The sequence below is a fragment of the Oreochromis niloticus genome, linkage group LG13, assembly GCF_001858045.2.
Source record: "Oreochromis niloticus isolate F11D_XX linkage group LG13, O_niloticus_UMD_NMBU, whole genome shotgun sequence".
NCBI classification, from domain to species: Eukaryota; Metazoa; Chordata; class Actinopteri; order Cichliformes; family Cichlidae; genus Oreochromis; species Oreochromis niloticus.
The window spans coordinates 10,669,808-10,688,930 of record NC_031978.2 but is presented as its reverse complement, the minus strand read 5'-3'; the positions used below and the strand labels follow the sequence as shown (position 1 = coordinate 10,688,930).

At 36.9% G+C, this 19,123-nt stretch overlaps 2 protein-coding genes and 1 long non-coding RNA gene across 4 annotated transcripts; 2 read left to right on the top strand and 1 right to left on the bottom strand.

Annotated features, from left to right (window-relative positions):
* Positions 1-540: 540 nt before the first annotated feature.
* Positions 541-1,877, top strand: LOC112841959 (uncharacterized). The gene is made up of 3 exons (XR_003213468.1): positions 541-665; positions 1,292-1,453; positions 1,775-1,877. It is a non-coding gene; the product is annotated as an uncharacterized LOC112841959 (long non-coding RNA).
* A 7,451-nt stretch (positions 1,878-9,328) lies between these two features.
* On the top strand, positions 9,329-13,522 carry cd74b (CD74 molecule, major histocompatibility complex, class II invariant chain b). 2 transcript variants are annotated; one of them, XM_005474350.3, is made up of 8 exons: positions 9,329-9,472; positions 9,667-9,770; positions 10,956-11,125; positions 11,418-11,482; positions 11,772-11,802; positions 12,025-12,234; positions 12,626-12,676; positions 12,915-13,522. In XM_005474350.3, the coding sequence occupies exons 1-7, from the start codon at positions 9,341-9,343 to the stop codon at positions 12,667-12,669; spliced, it is 756 nt and encodes a 251-aa protein (XP_005474407.2). In that variant the 5' UTR covers positions 9,329-9,340; the 3' UTR covers positions 12,670-12,676; positions 12,915-13,522. The 2 variants fall into 2 exon arrangements, with proteins under 2 accessions (XP_005474407.2, XP_003438357.1); XM_003438309.5 differs by having other exon boundaries at positions 9,402-9,536; positions 12,915-13,372.
* LOC109204839 (SLC35A4 upstream open reading frame protein) lies at positions 13,329-17,589 on the bottom strand. Its single transcript, XM_019366899.2, has 3 exons — positions 17,435-17,589; positions 15,973-16,071; positions 13,329-15,792 (listed from the first exon to the last, which is right to left on the bottom strand). The coding sequence occupies exons 1-3, from the start codon at positions 17,447-17,449 to the stop codon at positions 15,595-15,597; spliced, it is 312 nt and encodes a 103-aa protein (XP_019222444.1). The 5' UTR covers positions 17,450-17,589; the 3' UTR covers positions 13,329-15,594.
* Positions 17,590-19,123: the final 1,534 nt, after the last annotated feature.

Here is a 19,123-nt window from a genome sequence, read left to right as displayed (position 1 = left end):
ATACATAGTTGTATAAAACTTTATGGTTTACAAAATTTGTGCATAAGTTTTCAAAATGTACAATTTTTATTTACATTTCAGGACGAAAAACACAGGCTGCTAAAAGTCTAAAGAATTCTGAAGCCTCAGTGTTGGCTGGAATGGAGAGGAAAAAATTGGATAACGATTATAGAGAGAAAACAGGAGGAATTCAAACTGACTGTCCAGAGGAAACAGGGGCTGAAGAGAGCGGGACAAGTGTCAGAACGAAGGAAGAGGTAAGGCAAATTTTCAGTGTTTATAATCACAGCCAAATGGAACATATTAGGATGTATTTATAAGTTGTTGTTTTTTTTGTTGAAGCATTAATTACACAAAACTGTGGCTGTATTTATAATATTAAAAACTTATAAAACTGGACAATGTACTACATCAATATTTACATTCTGAGTTGATGTCTGCAGAAAATGTCTGTTTTGAATATTTCGTGTTTGCATTTTTATGTTTTCTTTGATCTTGTCCTTGGGCTTGGAGTGAAGAAAGACGAAGTAGATGGGGAGGATTTTACTTTTGATGAGCCCTGTCTGAAGACACACGTTGCCTGCATGGGACAGCCGGCTAACTTACCATCATCTGAAGCGCAGTCTTTGAGGAATGAACTCAATATGAACTGGGATTTGATAGAGGTATTTTTATATATTATGTGGGAATTGTTTCTTTTTTTGTTTAATTTTTGCCAGGTGGTAAAAAGACACCTCACTTAGTTTCAGACATAAAATAAATGCTCTAAACGAACAGTTTGAAGGTGACCCCCACCAGCTGCTGGCCAAAAAGCATATTTCTGGACTTTGCCTGTGCCTTTATGGAGAGTTGGCTGCTGGATGCACTGGAGCTGCCGCTGGGGTGTACAAAACCAACTTTGGAGAGGGCTCACAGAATTGGCCAAGAGCCCACAACAATCCTGCACCCTGTATGCTGATAATGAGATTTCTGAGCTTCAGAGATAAAGAATTGGTGATGAGAGCAACTAAGACAAAAAGAGAAATATGATACAAGAACCAGACAGGGAGGCTGCATATCAAATATAATCAAATGCTAATGTTTGAAAATCAAAAGTATACAAGTAGCCAGTCTTAATGCACACTCACATATTTAAAAATCAGTGATCAGTTAATACACACAAAGATCCAGAATTCTGCATATCAAATATGAACAAATGCTCTCTGTTGAAAAGGTAAATTGTGTCTTTCTGCCTTCCTGCTTGTAGAGTAGATGCAGAGTTCCAATGCCTGCGTGTGTGTTTCCCCCCCAGGTGCTGTCCCATCTCACATGTGTAGAGCGATGGGTATATGCAAACATCATTGTGCTGCTTCGTGAGTAGAACACCGTTGATGGTGCGCTACAGGACAGACATGATTAACCACATGGATCCTGATGCTGTTTGTGATGTCCAGATGGTATATGAGGAGTTATGGTAAGTGAATGTGAGATGATAAATGAAACAAAAACAAAAAAATATATATGAATCTTATACTACTTTCAATACTCATGCCCTCGATATGTTAAAAGCATGTAAAGACCATTTTAGAATATTAGAATTATATTTGTAAAACCACATGAGCTGACTGTACTGAGTCTGGCAGGCAGATGGTGCTATATGTCAAACTTTAAAGCCTAAAAATAGTTGCATGTGGCTGATTTTTTTATTTATTTTTTTTAATTTGTCTGATTTTCGGGTGTTTGTCCTACACAGTTGATAATCTGTCTTTCTTCTTTATGTATATTTGTTCCTCAGCTCTTTGGCGAAGAGGACTAAGTCTGTGGTTCAGACCCTGAAGAAAGATGGGGTATTAAAATCAAAAGCTGAGGAGCTGCCGGTCAGCTGATGAACTGCACTGAGACATACCCCAGGTACCAAGCCCCCCATCCCCCCAAGGTGCTGTCCCACTTGACGTGTGTGGAGCGATGGGTATGTGCAAACATCATTATGCTGCTTCGTGAGGAGAAAACTGTGCCATTCATGGTGCGAACACTGTGCCATCCATGATCCTGAATCTGAAAACAGGGATCCTACAATCCATGGCCCCAAGTTAGGAAGACAGCACCATCACAAGAGATGTCAAGACTGCCATTAGAAAGGACCTGAAGCCCATATACACTTCACCACCAACCCTACGGGAGTACCTTCACAGATCTACTGCACTTGATCCAAGGTTCAAGTCCCTGTCTCACCTAGACCTTGCCCTACACCTGAGGACATACCGTGATCTCACCACTGAGATTGTGAGAAGTCTTGGCACTGAACAAGTAAAGAAAATAATTATTTTGAAATTATATATTTTTCATTTTTTAATGATAATGTATTTGTTCAAAGTTATTGCCACATTTTAATGTCTATAAAATATTTTGAAAAATAATTGTTTTAATCAATAAAGTAACTTTCCCTGCAGGGTCAAGCAGCACCAACAGGAGAAGACATGTCCCCAAAACCAATTGGCAACGGCGGAGCTTTTTGGCAATCGCAAATTTTCAAATTTATATCATGATAAATATTTTTGGTCATGTCGCCCTGCCCTAGTCTGAATCTCCCTCAATGATTCTGTTAAGAATTCTCTCTGCCTCTGTCAAAGAGTTGTCTATTAGGAAAAAGTGAAAAAGTCCTGATGTGCACTCGCACATACAGTACTAACACCATCTATTACTGTGTCTGAATGTGAGGTATTGCCACTGTCAGTTTAGGCCTAAAGAGATATGTGTTTTTAAAAAAAGAACACCTAATTTAAATGTAATCATTACATGCTTGTTAAAAGCTAACTTCCAATCTATAAAGTTTCTATTTGAGATGGCACAATAACACTTTTATAATGTGTACTCTAGTCTAATTTGGTTGTATGAGGTGTACATTGACCTTCTGTGTTGTAAGTTATAACAGTTACACAGCCATCAAGGATCAAATCAGCTTCTAAATAATTTTATGGTTTTTCTCCAACACTCCCCACATTACATCAAACTCTTACAAGTCCAGAAAAGGAGCTGTGAACAGAAAGACATCAACTGAGTGGTAAGTATTTTGGTTTTCCAATATATTATTAATTGTCAGTGACATTTATATTAATCAGGCTGAACTTTAATCATACTTTAGATCAACCTGTTTTACTTATGCTTTGGTTTGGGAAAGTTGTGTCTTTACTGATCTTTTCCTGTCTTCTGTTTAGACTTGAGATGTGACTGCTCTATGCTGTTGCTGACATGCTGTGTAAGTAAAAACGATGACAGTTTGGTCTGCATTTCTTGCAAGATCATATCCCAAAAACCTATATAGTGAACTCTGCAAGTTTTTGAACAGTGAAATTTGTTTTTTGCCCAAATTATTCTGCAGATCATCAGAATCAAACGTTAGTGGCCTTGTTTGCATAGCCCTTTTTAAAAATATGCTTTTATTATTGTGTGTTGGGTGGTGGTCAGGGCTATCCAGACTGACAAGCAGGAGATTGAATGTCACCTCTCTGGTTGGGAGGGAGCCTGAGATTGTCTAAAATGGGGTTTGTTCTATAGCAAATGCAGAAAAAAATGTTTTAAGAAAGCAAATAGGTTGGTGTTCTACAAAATATGATTGTTTGCTTGCAGTACACACTAGGAGAGATGAGTCCTCCGTCACAGATGGTGTGGTCAGTGAAGATGGTCACCTGCAGGTTCAAGCTCATTGCATCTCCATCCCACTGCCACTGTACTTAAGGGAAGTTGGGACAATGTTAAAGACTTTATTCTGCACTCACATTTGGATCACCTAAATCTATGACAGTCATTCAGGCAGTAATGGCTGGACTGGAAACAAACATCCTTAAAATGTTACAACATACCAAGCTTCTGTGTTTGAATGCAAAACAAATGTGCTGTTTGATTTAGAGCCTGCACTTGTGACTGAACAATAAATACATTTTATTTTGATTATGTAAGTAATGTAACTTGCTAAACAAAGTTGTGGAAAGCCTAAACTTAGTTTTACAACAATTAAATCTGAGACTTTGTTTCATTGTAAGATTATAACAATGATGGCAATATAATTGTTTGTTGTTCAGCAGAACAGGGTCCAGTATGTTGGCTGTTATACTTTTTTGCATTTGAAAATAAAAGTTGCCATTACAAGAATTGTTGTTAATGTTTTTTTTAATCATACTTGCATACAGTGTTCTATTAATATAAGTGTTGTACTAGAAATTTCAAGGATGATAAAACATAATGTGAATTTTTGTGTGTCAGTAGGTAAACAATTAGGCTATACGTTCACACTCCAGGTCTTAAAGCTCAATTCCGATTTTTTGATCAAATCCGATTTTTTTTTGTCTGCTTGTTCACACTACAAATAAAATGTGACAGCAAACGCGCTCTAGTGTGAACGCTCAAAGCGGCCCGCATGCGCAAAAGAAGACGTCACGCTCTGTTTAGACCCAGAGCAAATATTGTTTGACTGACGGCCGTTAATATAAAGACTTGTTTCGGACTTTACATTTCCCAATTTTGCTTTAAGTTATAAAGTTATTTTATTATTTACATATGGCCTAATAATTATTCTTATTGCTGTTTTAGAGAGGAGCGGTGCTTCAAAGGATAGTTGCGGATTTCTGTCAGAATCTCCAGATTATACAGTACAAATAAAATGTTCACGTTTCTCCAACGTTGTCTTCCCAACAGTTTCACTAACATCTACACTGGATGGCCAGGAAGCGTTCACGATGTCTTTTCGGGCGCTTCTCCGGCGCTGATAATTGGCGTCTGTCTTGTGTCAGTGACGTAAAAGACGGATTTAATGCGACATGACCATTCAAACAGCAGTCGCTTTCTAAACCATCAGATATGTATCGAATTCAGTACCACATACAAGAGTGACCCAGGTCGGATTTGAAAATATCGGATGCCGTTCACGCTGTCATAGCATGATAGGATATGGGTCGCATAGGGTCAAAAAAGTCAGATTTGATGCGCTTTCGCCTGCAGTGTGAAGGTAGCCTTAGTGTTGCAAAGTCAGAAACATCAAGTTATTCTTGGTACTGTATACTTGCAATGAATAAGTTGTCCTAAGAGTCATCGTAAGTAAGCTTAAGATTATTTTTTTGAGGCAACGAGTTTGCATAGTTTTTTTGAGTTTTTTTTTAAACTAATTACAGTAGTCGCTCGGGGTCTTCGGATCATCTGTTAGAGAAGGTATTTTGGTAGAAAACATTACATCAAAATTCATTGGTAAAATCATATCACATCGTGTAAAATTAACTGGCTTAACAGTGTGTTGTCAGTGCCGCTGCGCAAGAGCTCAATTCAGTTCAATTCAATTTTATTTATACCGCGACTTTTGTAAAGTTTTAAATAAATCCTTCTCATTTCATTGTGTTTTGGAACACTTAATATTAGGCCTACATTTTTGCTGTACTCTTTCGAAAGTAAGTAAAACAACAAAACAATTTGATGTCTTAAAATAGTGGGGAGGCTTTGTAGTCATTCCTCGGAGGGTTGAAGTGATTGACTGACTTTCATGTTTTGACAAATGTGAAAAAGGTTTTGATTGTTGTGTCTTTTGAACAGGTTAGTCTGTGTTATGAAAAATGCCTTAACCGTTTTGAGAACTGCATTAAGACTGGTGAAAATTGTTCCAAAATTATTGAGAACAACTGTAGGCTTATGGTTGTGATAGCTGCTACTAGTACTTCTTGTTTTTGAAAGGGGTAGATGTCATCAGAACGAGTGTGTAATCAGTACTTTATGTGGATGACTCAAAGTTATGAGCACACTGTCAAAACTCTGCCCTGAAACTCTTCACTCAGTGCGCAATTTGAGAGTTTAGAGGCCAGCCCCACTTACTGAGTCTAAATAATACTGAGATTTTTATTAAACAGAGCAGAAATTAATTGAACTGAACTTTCCTTTTTCTCGGCATTGTGCACACAGCAAGCAATTTGGTAAATGGACTAGTTCTTTTATAGCACTTCTAAACACTACTTGAACACTCAAAGCACTTCATACAACATGCTTCCTTCACCACTTCATGTATAACATTCACACTCGATGTATTGGAGAGCAATCTGTAACTTGTTTAGTATCTTGCCCAAGGATTTTTGCCATGAAGACTGGAGCAGTCAGGGATCAAAGCACCTACCTTCTGCTTAGTAGATGACCTGCTCTACCTTCTGAGCTACAGTCTGTTTTGAATTATAGTGAAATGTCTGTGAACTGAAAATTGAAATTAAGCTATTGTTATATTATATTATATATAATACTATTATATTATATTATATCATATTATATTATATTATGTCTTAGGGTGATAGATTGCGTACATATACACATTTGGCACAATAACATGGTAACAGGGACACCTCGTGATCTGAGTGTAAATAACCTTTTGTGTTCCTCTATGCATTGCACAGGTCGGGAAGGCCCCAAGCAAGATGATACACGTGAAACTATCTTCTTCTTCTTCTTTTGGCTGCTCTCTTTAGTGGTTGTCCTGTTCCTAATATGTCCTCTGTCACAACAACCCTCCTTCATTCCATATATCTTCTATCTGGTTTTCCTACTTTTCTGCTGCCTTGCACCATCATCTTCAACATCCTTTGCGCAGTATATTCACTATGTGTCCATTCAGCCTTGCCAAAAGTGCATCAAAAAAATAAACAAGTACAATTATATAAAAAACTTATATACTACTGCTATACTACTGTATATTACAGTAAATTCCCACTATATATGGTTACAGTATATATGCTTATGTAATTAGTCACAACATACAGCTGTGATACGAGAATGAGAGCATGTGTTACTATAACCACTGAAAAAAAGTTGGAAGTGATTTGACAGAAAACACTAACGCAAAGTAAAAGATATGCGGTATATAAGTTATAATACGTACAGATGAGAAATGCATAAACACAAAATGTTTTTTGTAGTGAAGTATGTGAAGTATATGAAACATAATGATAAAAGACCAATGTAAGGAAATGTCTTCCTCATTTGTGAACTACATAAAGAGTGGTTAGAGTGACATTTCTGATCTGAGAACTGTGTCAAAGCAATCAAGAAAAACTGTTTTTAAAAAAATCCCCAGTATCACTTCCTGTTGCTCTGTTCAACATCAGATTTTTATCAATTTCTCATTTACATTTTTCCTCTGGTACATTTTTCTTCTGATACAGTAAAATCTATACTCTGTAGTCTTCTGCTTCTTATGATGATCTTTTTTGTTCCCTTTGTTGCTGAAAAGTACTCGATTCCTCTTCATTGGGCAGACTTGATTTCCTGATAAATGTCCATCTGACCAGGCTCCTCTAAGTTTACAAATTGTTGTTGTGGAACTAATGTCGGTATAGTTGGTCTGACTCAAATTTTGCTTTCATTTCATCCTACTTTAGTATTGTTGCTGATCATGTCCATCCCTTGATGAACACAGTAAATGGCCTGTATTTGTATAGCACTTTACTAGTCCCTAAGGACCCCAAAGCGCTTTACACAACCAGTCATCCACCCATTCACACACTGGTGATGGCAAGCTACATTGTAGCCACAGCCACCCTGGGGCGCACTGACAGAGGCGAGGCTGCCGGACACTGGCACCACCGGGCCCTCTGACCACCAGTAGGCAACGACCGAGGACACAACGACCGAGACTGTCCAAGCCGGGGCTCGAACCGGCAACCTTCCGATTACAAGGCGAACTCCCAACTCTTGAGCCACGATCGCCCCGTGTGGCTCCTGATGGTTGCTTGTTGGTAACTCCCATGTCCCAAAGCTCAAATCATCTCAAACTGGTTTCTTGGACATGACAGTGAATTTAGTGTATTCAAATGGCCTCCACAGTCACCAGACAAAGGTGCTCCAATACAGTGCTCCAATACAGTGTACAATATGTGTAATAATAAAAAAATGACAGGGAAAAAGTATTGAACACGCTTACTGAAATTTATTTAATACTTCGTACAAAAGCCTTTGTTGGTGATGACAGGTTGAAGAGGCTTTTTTCATTGTCTTCCTGAAATGGCCACCCTCATTTCATCGTCATAAACCTGGTAGATGACACTAGCATTTTTATCAAGAATGTCTTGGTACATTTTTCCATTCCTCCTTCCTTCAATCATAAAGTGGGCCAGTGTCGTATGCTGAAAAACAGCCCACACCATGATGTTCCCATCACTGAAGCTGGTATAGTGTTTGTTGGGTGAAATCCAGTCTCCTTTTATGTCCAAACATGGTGCGTGTTATGGCACCCAAATACACCCATGTACACCACTTCATGGAAATGGGGTCTACATGGTGTAAATGTACATGGTGTACATAAAAATCTACTGAAAATGATTTGATAGGGTTTCCCCCATTAAATATAGTATAGTGATTTTAAAGACCGAAAGCAATGATACTTCAGAAGCCTTTCCCTTTTCCTTACTCTTGAAAGAAGGTTATCCCCATCGCCCACATACTCAGAAAATCAGTTTCATTTTGTGTAATGTTTGTAATTTCAGAACTTCTTAGGCTACCAGAAGAATTAAAACAAGAGCACAGGGACTCATCATTAGAACTTCAACCAAACCACTCACAACTGTGATTTTGCAATCTCGTCTGATTTTAAATTATTTGACTTGCAGTATTGTCTTGCCAAATCAGATGTCCAACGTACTTTCACTTCCTTCAGTCAGTTCAATTGGGTCTTTGTTTTATTACTCTGACGTCACAGCAAATCTAAATCAAGAAATACCTCAATAATTTTACAATGCTGCATATCTCTATTTTGCAAGAAACTAAGCAGTGTCCACACTTCAGATGTCATTAAGTGGTGGACATTTACAACCAATATAAAGAAAGGAAAAAGGAAGTCTCTAAGCTGGATGTGTGGATATTCATCTGAAATATGTATCAATATTACTCTTTCTTTTAAAAAAAGAAATCTCCCATGTTAAATACATGCTAATGATATATATTTAATATAATAACAATTTTATAAATGAGTGTTTACTGGGGTCTGGTTTCTGAATTGTGGATGAAAAACTGTGTTTTTCAAGAGTTAAGTTCAATTCAAGGATGTAAAGAAATTACAGGACTGGGTTGGAAGCATAATTGTTCCTCAATCTATAGTTATTAGTAGTAATTTTGTTAATATTATATTTAAATTTAGAAATAAAGATAGCAATATTTTATTAAAGACATAATCGGTAGTGCAGGTATTTTGAAAACACAGTATGTTGTTCATGTTGTTAACAAAGTCAAATTATTTACAGATATTTAATAAAATTCAAAGATATACCCCATTTATTTCGCCATATAAAGAGCTCAATTGTTTTTACCACGACTAAACGTCTGTATTCTCTGCCCCTAGTTACAGATGATGAACTATCACAAACAGCCAATCACAAATTCAGTTTGTGAAAAAAACGCCAACCAGAGTAGAGATTGGCAGTGCGGGATTCCCCTGCCTTCAGCTTTCAGTTCCTTCTGTCTTTCATCAGTCATAAAGGTAAAATTTGGCTGAATTCGGTCACTAATACTGTGAATCACTTTTCAGTCTGACCTAAGAGAAGGTAAACAATCCGTTTCCGTGTTCTTGTGTGTGTGTATGTGTGTCTGTTTGTGTTTATGAAAGCATGTTATTATTCTTTCTGTTTTATTTTTGTAATTAGCGTTTTTTAAATATATGTATGTTTGCTCCAGGTTTGTGTTTGCGTGAAGATGTCCGACCCCGAGACTCCAACCCAACCTCTAATCGGCGCTCGCAGCCATGAAACAACCGTCAATGTTGGAGTGCCAGGACAGAAGTAAGTGTTAAAGATGTACTTTTGTGTGTGTCACAAATATCAGGTGAGGGATCACGATGCGAAAACCAAAATGTGGGTGTCCTAAACGTTAATTTAGGTTTTGAAACTGTCGTGTCGTTTTGTTATAATAGGATACTATATGTTTTATATATATGTTTATATATGTTTTACTTTTGTTTGTGTGTGTGTGTGTGTGTGTGTGTGTGTGTGCACGCCTGCCAGTCTGTTTACAGTGTCACAGTTTGGGGATCCTGTTCCTTTTTGGGGGATAAGAAAGTCCTATAATGTCATAGAAAGTCGTGGCTATGTAATAAAAAACGAAATCACTGTCAAAGAAACACATTTGTGTGTCAGAGAGAAGGATTTTACCGTTATTTCCTGATTGTGTTTTTTCTATAGATTTTGCATAGCGGTAGCTGTGGTTGATCATATTGTAATTGTAAATTACTACCACACTGATACTATATTACTGTAGTACAGATGAATAACAGCACTTCAAAAAAAAAAAATCCCAAACAAAACAACCTCATTTATATTATATTTATAAAAGTTTTTAGTTTGCTAATTGATTTACACACTGCAAAAAGAAAAGAATGAAACAAAAATAGACTCCAAAACTGCAATGTGAAGTGGATTTGTGGGTTATTTTGCTGAGACTGCTACTGATGTAGAAATTAATGTTATTTTAGAATTAAATAAAAATATAAATGAAATATATACAGCATTTGTTTAAAAACAAAACTGTATTTAATGATTTGGGGATATTTTTTTTCTAGAATCAGTAAATCAGAAGTCAAAAAACTTCTCACTGAGCACACGTCAAAATTAAGGATTGTCCAAAACATGCCCTGGTGAAAACAGAACTCATCTTAGATGTTCACTCAGGTGTCTGCTTGACAACAGCTGATGTCATTACTTAGTTACGTATACACATGAGCACCATGGACATAGTTCCTGTTATATCAATTTTTTCCCCAGTTCTGAGCCAACAAAAAGTCTAAGTTACCAATCAGGTTCTTCATTCTTCATATTCTTTTATGTCCATAAACCTTTCTGCCTACCTACTCATCATCTTTCTCTGACTGAAGGTTTTCATCTTGAAGACCTTCTAGTGGCAAATAATATTCTTTTAATCCTAAAAGCATTAATAAAGAAATATTGATTTCTTTTTTCTTTTTTTTCCAGTGGCCGCTCTACCCAGGCTTATAAGGTGGCAGGATTGACCCTTCTGGCCTGTGTGCTGATTGCGGGCCAGGTGATGACCGCCTATTTCGTCCTGAGCCAGAAGAATGACATCAAATCTCTGGAGGATCAGAACAACAAACTTCAGACACAGGTGTCACGAGGCAACTCTGGTGAGAATGCTCTGCTGGGAATTAGTAGGATCCAGCAAAAAAGCTTTATTTAAAACAAACTGCTTAACCGCTAAACATTAAAAAAGATGAAAAAGAAGACAAAATGTCATGAAACTGCCCTGTTACCTGTAAAACAACTTAGACTGATAATGAATCAGTTCCTAGGATTTTATTGAAACCGAATTACGGCTCTCTGTTGTTGTACAATTTATTTTTAGTGCTACTCTTTTTCCTGTATTTTGCTTTTTGTTTTACCTCCGTCTCACATACACCTTTCTCTCCCTGTCCATAGCTCCTGCACCCATGAAGATGCATCTGCCCTTGAACTCCATGGTGATGTCGGACTTTGTGGACACGGTAAAAAAAGAAAAAAAAAAAATGTCTGAAACTGGGCTTTTGATTTTCAAGTTAGTAAGTCTCAGACCAAATCTAACCCTAAACCTAATTTTGTCAAATTTTGAAGATAATCACGCAAAATTTTGACTTACTTATATATTTATTTACTTACTTTCAGTGATGAAATTTCATCCTTTTCAGTCTAGTTACTGTTTTTCAAGTTAAATAAGTACAACTTTACTGAATCGTGATACACTTCTAAAGTCCAGTATTTTTCTCATTTGTGTTTTTTTAACTTATTGTGTTGCAGGACTCTTCAACTGGAACCCCAGATGATTCATGTATGTATTAAATATTTGTGTTTATGTATTCTGTATATGTGTTAATTATCTTCTCATCTGTTTATGGCCTAGAGAATGCTTTATTTTAACAAAAATGCTCTTTTTTCTTTCCTCATATGTGACCTCAAAGTTCAATAGTCAGAAAGATTAGACTGTTAAAGTTTGTCTTTAACAAATTTATAAAATGTGGATCAACTCATCCCCTCTCCCCTGCTCTCGCAGCCCCTCCTACCACCAAGTGCCAGCTGGAGGCTTCTGGCGTGAAGCCTGTTCAGGTGCCAGGTTTCAAACCTGCCTGTGAAAAGAATGGCCTCTACAAGGCCCAGCAGTGCTTCGGGTCCCTTTGCTGGTGTGTGAACACAGCCACCGGGGAACAGATCGATGGAAGCGAGCGCGAAGGACAAGCCAATTGCAATGTGTCCGTCCGTGCTGGTGAGACAAGATAACAGATTTTGAGTATTAAGTTCAAATTAGAAAAGAAAATATTCATGAAAATGCCATGTTCAGTTTCATATCAGAATTTTATTGTTGCATTTATGGTTTATTTTATGTAGTTATTTAAATCTACAACCCACACGTCAGAGATTTCAGTGAACCTTTTTGCTGACTATTTGTAGAGTTGTGCATGATTAATGAATTTGTGTATTAGGTTTTAGCATGATATTGAATATACTTTCAGAGAACTCAGATCTAAGGTTTTTTGTTTTAAAAATATTGATCTTTCATAAGAGGATTGCAATGTAATTCCAATATGCATATACAAATCTGGATTCATCTGATTTAAGCTACAGTGTCACTTACAGTCCAACATCTGTCTTTCCAGGCAGCATGATGAAAATGCTGAGTCTTCCCAGTGAGGACAATTAAAACTGTGGTGAGTAAACAATCATATTCTTCTGCCTTACTTTATATGATCGCTATAAGCTACAGTTTCTACAATTAAAATTTCACTATCGTAGGGTATTTCCCTACAATGTAATGTGCCTTGGTGCTATATAAATAAAATTGAATTGAACTAATAATTTTGGAAAAGTACAATTATCTTGAATAGCAAATTTAAAACCATTAATCATTTATTAATCATGCTTTTTTTGTTGTTGTTGTTGTTTTAGGCAACAGAAGCCGCTGCAGTCTTTTCCAGAAACCAGTTTCGGCTCATCTCCTAATATCGTGTTACAACTTTGCCGAATCAATCACCACAGCTGCACTTAATAAGCTAATGGGGTTTTATATATCGCTGATAAATTACCAAAGAGTAACCAATTACCTGCTTGCTATCGTTCCTATTTTATTGCAACCAATATTCTACTGACAGCAGAGCCTTTTGACCATGATTGCAGATTTTTAATGGCTATTAAAGATGAATAATTATCAAATAGTGTTTAGTGTGCAGCCTTAAATGCTTTATTTTAATGTGGATGATTGGACAAGAATGTGGATTGTGTGTTGGGAGACGCACAATAAATAAAGAGGAAAAAATAAGCAGAAGCTAAGCCAAAGTACTTTAAAAAAAATACTTTTAAGAATGGATTTCTGACAAAATGTAAATGCAGTCCTCCCTGACATTAAAGGCTTGGTCTTTAAATTTTGTAATGTTTGGCATAAGGTAAAATATAATAATAATAAAGCTGTTATTACAAGTTTTGAAGCATAATTTGGACACATTCGGGATACATGAGTAGATTTATTTGAACAACCCAAATAAAACCTGTTAAAAACAGTTTTGATGGTTTTCTTTTATGACACCAGCACAGTGGGAATTATAAACAATTCTGTTTTCGATGTGTAGGAGCATAAACACACAAAAACCAAAACCGCTAAACCATTATGCTCTTTCAAGTTAAATCAATATCCCACAAAGATTATTACTTAAAAACATGCAAAGACAGAGGACAAAAAAGAGACACTAAAAGCATACAATATGGAGACAGGAACACAATGATTGTCAATAGGCACATGTTTTTCTGGATTCCAGTCACCAAACATACAGTACACACGTTTGCCTGAAAACTAACAAGCTGAAACAACGTCTTTCTCCTTTATGGCTTGTTTATCTAATTTCTGTTAGAGATCTAATTACGCAATGGTGTGAAATGTTCATTTCGATGTTGCCACCATGTTAAAAACATCACAGTGCAGTTTTACAGTGCTTTCCATAGACATGAATACATTTTTAATATTACACTAAAGCTGCAAAAACAACAATATATTTTGTAGAATCACTGAATACTGTAGTGTTTCCTGATTTATTTTTGAAAAAGCGGACTGTGCACATTTTTGGATGTGGATATCCATCCATAGTGAAATATCCGCTGTGCAAAATGAAAATTCACACTGAAATGTATGCTAGTTTTGCCAAGTGGCACCACTGTTTTGTACAACTTTACACGCTGGACTATTAGAGATGTGTCTCTTGCAGCAGAAGCAGCATAGTCTATGGATAAAACACTCAATTTTACAGCTTAAACCTCTAATACTAAAAAAGTACAACTCATAGGTGCATGATGCAATCAGCACATTCTAAGAAAGTGAAACTGCTATCACTTTTCGTTCGACAGATTCCAAAAAAATACAAATTACTAACGGCTTTAGATTAGTAAAATTGATACATGTGCAAATGGTCAGTTTCCAGCATATAAAAAAAACAAAACAAAAAAAAAAAAACAGGCAGCCAACTCTTACAAGGCTTTTGAGATGATACTGTCAACTCCGGACCACAGTAGGCACTATTAATGTATACTTTACATGAAATGCTTTAACACACATTCCCCAGTTTTTCTAAAAGTTCAAAGAGCAAATTAAATCTTAATAAAGAAAAAGAATTGCTTTGGCATTTGGCTGTTTTCTTGCTCTTAGAATTTTTTCAGCAGTGTGCAGGACACAGAAAAAGCAACATAATTTCCGGCAAATTGAGTTTTTTTCTGAGTCAATCATGGAACAACTTGTCAAAATAAAAAAAGAGACAGGTCTCTGAAAAGTGTTAACTTATACAGAGATTAGGAAATACAATCTAGAAGGAAAGGGGAAGGGTTCTGTACCTGTAGACTGACATCACTCCACATTACAGACACTGTTCTGATAACTGTAAACAATGTGAAAACTAACAAAAACCACAAGATTTGACAGGTTTTGCAGAGATGAACTGTGTGATGTAAAGTGAGGCAATTTTACACCCTGAGCAAAAAAGGGAAAAAAAGTGCTAATTCGTTAAGGCTGCTATTGTTGATTTCTGACCACTAGAGGGCAGAAGATACCAAAACACACAGAATTCAAGTCCTGTTTGAATTTTCATAAAAATGCAACGTGTTTTCTTACAACAAGCTTGTGCTAGAGAGGGCAACAGAACCAGAGTTTACAGCTACATATTTGTTGGTCTTTCAATTAACTTTTAGAAAGCATGTGCTGTAATGAATGAAAAGGTTGGCTTCAGAAGTCAATCATAGCAGCTGTGAGGATTTACAATAGTAGCAGTTTGTCTAAATTTCAACCAGACATTTTTCTGCATTCATATTAATATGAACTGTCATCTGCAGGGGGGTCAACTTAATTAAAAAAAATATATATGAAAAGCAGTTTTTTTTTCACTCTATACCAAATTCAATAGTGTAATTATAAATTTTTTTATATATTATTTGAGTATATTGAAAGTAAAAAAATACCACATTAAAGTCTGATAAGTTTTAAACTTTTTCTATATGTTTCTGATCCCATGTGGAGCTGTACTGGCACACTCTTCCTGAACATGTCTGACGCTCGCTTTGCTCCGTTGTTTGCCTCCAATTTTCCTCCTTTTTACTTGCGTCCTCCTTTCAGGTTGCGTATGTAGTCTTTAATGGTTTCTTCGATGTTGGGAACAGCATAATTTTGAGCTGCATACATCCCTGTACACGTGCCTATGGCAACGCCTAGCAGCGCTGAAGAGCGAAGTCTAGCGACAACGTACCCAGCAAGAAAACCCTTCAAGAAAGGAGAAGCCAGCAGACTGCCCCCCTAGAGAGAGGAAGAGAAATGAGACCTGGTCTGGTGTTTTGATATATACCTCGACCTATAATTTTATAACTTAACTCTCAACAAAATTCAAGGCGAAGTAATCTATGCTCTCTGTACATATATATATACTACTACTACTACTAATAAAAATAATAATAATATTGGTTTTGTGAGCCTTACTGGAGGAACTCCAGCCTGTATCTCATCTTCTACCCGTTTCTGAATGTCCTCCAACTGGTCTTTTAACTCCACGAGATCCTTGAGTTGGCCCAGTGGATTCTACACAAACATGTAGGCAGAGAGACAAGCAAACAGGTTAGTGGAGGCAACCAGGGTTTTCTAAAACATGGAGTGTATCTAAAAATAATAAAACATTAGAACTTCCTGTATTATGACCAAGCACAGCAAACACTCTGACAATGAACTTGAAAATCAATTGAAAATAACTGTTCTAAAATCATCTGGCTATATGATGAATGTTCTTTCAGAGACTCAGTGGTCTTAGTTTTAGTTTTGTTTTATCTTAACACATAAATTAAAAAGAAAACACATACTAAGATGGTTTTTCAGAATCAGAATCAGAAGACTTTATTTATCCCCAAGGGGCAATTAACAAACAACCGAGCAGCATACGTTGAAGATAAGGACAATAAGAACAGGCAATAGGAGTGAAATAATAAATACACAGAATATACAGTATATACAGTTTTAAAATTAAAGTGACTGAAGGTGAATAAATAACTGCAAGTGACTAAAAGTGAATAAAGTGTCAGTAGTGTAGGAAGAGTGTAGTTTATGTTTATGGGTGTGGGAAATGTTCTTATCGGCTGGAGCTGAAAAGCAGAGTGGCTTTGGGGACAAAGGTGGCTCTCCTCCTCTCAGTCCCCAAAGCCAATCCTTGCAATTGTGAACATGCAATTTTCACATTTGGAACTAAATATTAAAGTGGTTGTATCTTATTACCCCTTATTAAGTTTCCTCGTGTTTCCCCGAGCTCTGTGTAAAAGCACACTGCATTCCACAAACCAGGTAAAACGGGTAACTTACACAACAGTGACCCTATGCCGATGGTAGTAAAATAAACAAAAAGCATAGAGAACATGTTGGAACAGGTACTTGTCTCTTAAAACCATTCCTATATATCCGTTGCCCTAAGCGGGCATGACACCTTTTACAGAACCGTAACATTGTTTTCGACAGGTTACTAAGCTAACTGTGTTTTCTTTTAGCTTCTTTAATTGTAGAAATATTTCATTTTAAGCGCTGTGTTTTTGTTGTTTGCTAACTGACACAGTCAAGGTGAACAGACCTTCCAAATCTAGTCCTTCCCGTCAACGTTATTTTAGCAGCTAGCAAAACGTTTGCTGTTATTAAATTAACAGTCTTTTCATTTTCAGCTCATTGACAGTGCTATGGATTTGGTTGAATGCACAATAAATGTATTTCCTGTTTGCTAATTTCATTCGGTTAAACGGAAAGTAAGCTAACGGTTTAGCTAGCTACCTCTAGGACGCTACACTTTGTTTTACGTAATGACACCCCAAGCTGAAGCTGACGGCCAATGCTAAATGACAGGTCAAGTTAAAATTAACGCCTATCCACTATTCAAAGTTGGCTTAACATTAAAAACTTGGAGACGCACCTTGTCATTAGCCATCCTTCCAGTCCGTTGATGCAGCACCTCTTCTTCTTGTTCTCGTGGATTTGCTTAAAAATGAAGTCTACTGCCCTCCACTGGTGTATTCACGGACCACTGTTCTTCTTCTTTCGGCTGCTCCCTTTAGGAGGCAGAAGATCCATCTCACCCTATCAAACCAGCTTTCTCCTTTACTGCATCTATTAATCTAACCTGTGGTTTTCATTTTTTACTCCTGCCTGGCAGCTCCATACTCAGCTCCAGTGCTCCTGGCTTTGGTTCCCATCCACCTGGTCTCCTGCAGGCACAACATATTCTCCTTCCTTGTCTTCATCAGTCAGGCAGGTCTTTCTTTACCAGTGTCATGCCAAAAAGGCGATTGTTGATGTTTATTTGTGGGTTTTTTAATGTCTAATATTTTTGTTTATATTGATAAATAGGCTGTAGTCAACAGGATTTATGACAAGGATATATATGATGTGAAGAAATGGCATGTTTTGCAAGTATCCTAATGACTCTGCCTTATTGTACTTAATGCTTTCACATTTTCCTCTATCACACCAAACCTGTTGCACATCACAATATCATAAATCTTCTCTCTGGTCTTCCTCTTTTCCTTCTGCCTGACAGCTCCATATTCAACACCCTTTATTCAATATATCCACTATCTCTCCTCTGTACATGTCCAACCCATCTCATTGTTTCCCCTCTAACTTGATCTCCAAAGCCCTCGACCTGAGCTGTCCCTCTGACAGAATTATTTCTAATCCTGTCCACTCTGGTCACTGCCAGAGAAAATCTGAGCATCTATGACCCCGCCACCTCCAGCTAGACCATCTGCTTTTTTGTTAGTGCCACTGTCTCCAAACCATGCATACATAGCAGGTCTTACCTACTAACATCTTGCAAACCTTTCTTTTCACTCTTGCTGCTATCCTTTTCTCACCAATCACTCCTGACACTCCGCCCACTTCACCCTGTCTGCACTCTCTTCTTCACCTCTCTTCTGCACTGTCTGTTTCTTTGGATAGTTGACCTCAGGTATTTAAACATGCAGAACAGTTTGTATCCACCTCAAATGTCCCTGTCCTTAGTCTGTCTTCCACATTATAGTGAATTCACTTAAATGTCTTTATTGAATTGTTATGTTATATATTTTTTTTAATTTGTGCTGCCATCTTGGGCAGATCTCTTTTGACAACAAAGTTTTTAATTTCAATGAGACTTTTTACCTGGATTTTTAAAAAGCATTTATAACAGTCACTTTGCCAGAACATGAAGGTAACTTCTACCTTTTGACAGGAATGTTATTTCTGGCTCAAAATGACTTGATATCATCCATGAAAGATATGATTGAGATATCTTTGGCAGATCATAGGCCAATAAGTCAATTACAGCAGTTTAAATACTGGCAATCATTTTTTTGGCAAATACCAGAAACCACTTTGTTCAGAATTTGTGACAGCCTGGTAAATTTCATTAAGGTGAAATATGAATAAATGAAGCAATTAATTACCCTGCCATTTCTGATCATTGTAAAAAAAATGATATGCTATGTTTGAACACTGTTTGAGGGCTGTGATAATTGGGGAGACTTCAAAAACAATTTAACCAAAACATAACTCAGATGGTCACAATGGGCTCATTACTTTAATTGTCTCTTCCTCTTTCATCTCTCACTCTGAAACCTCTTTA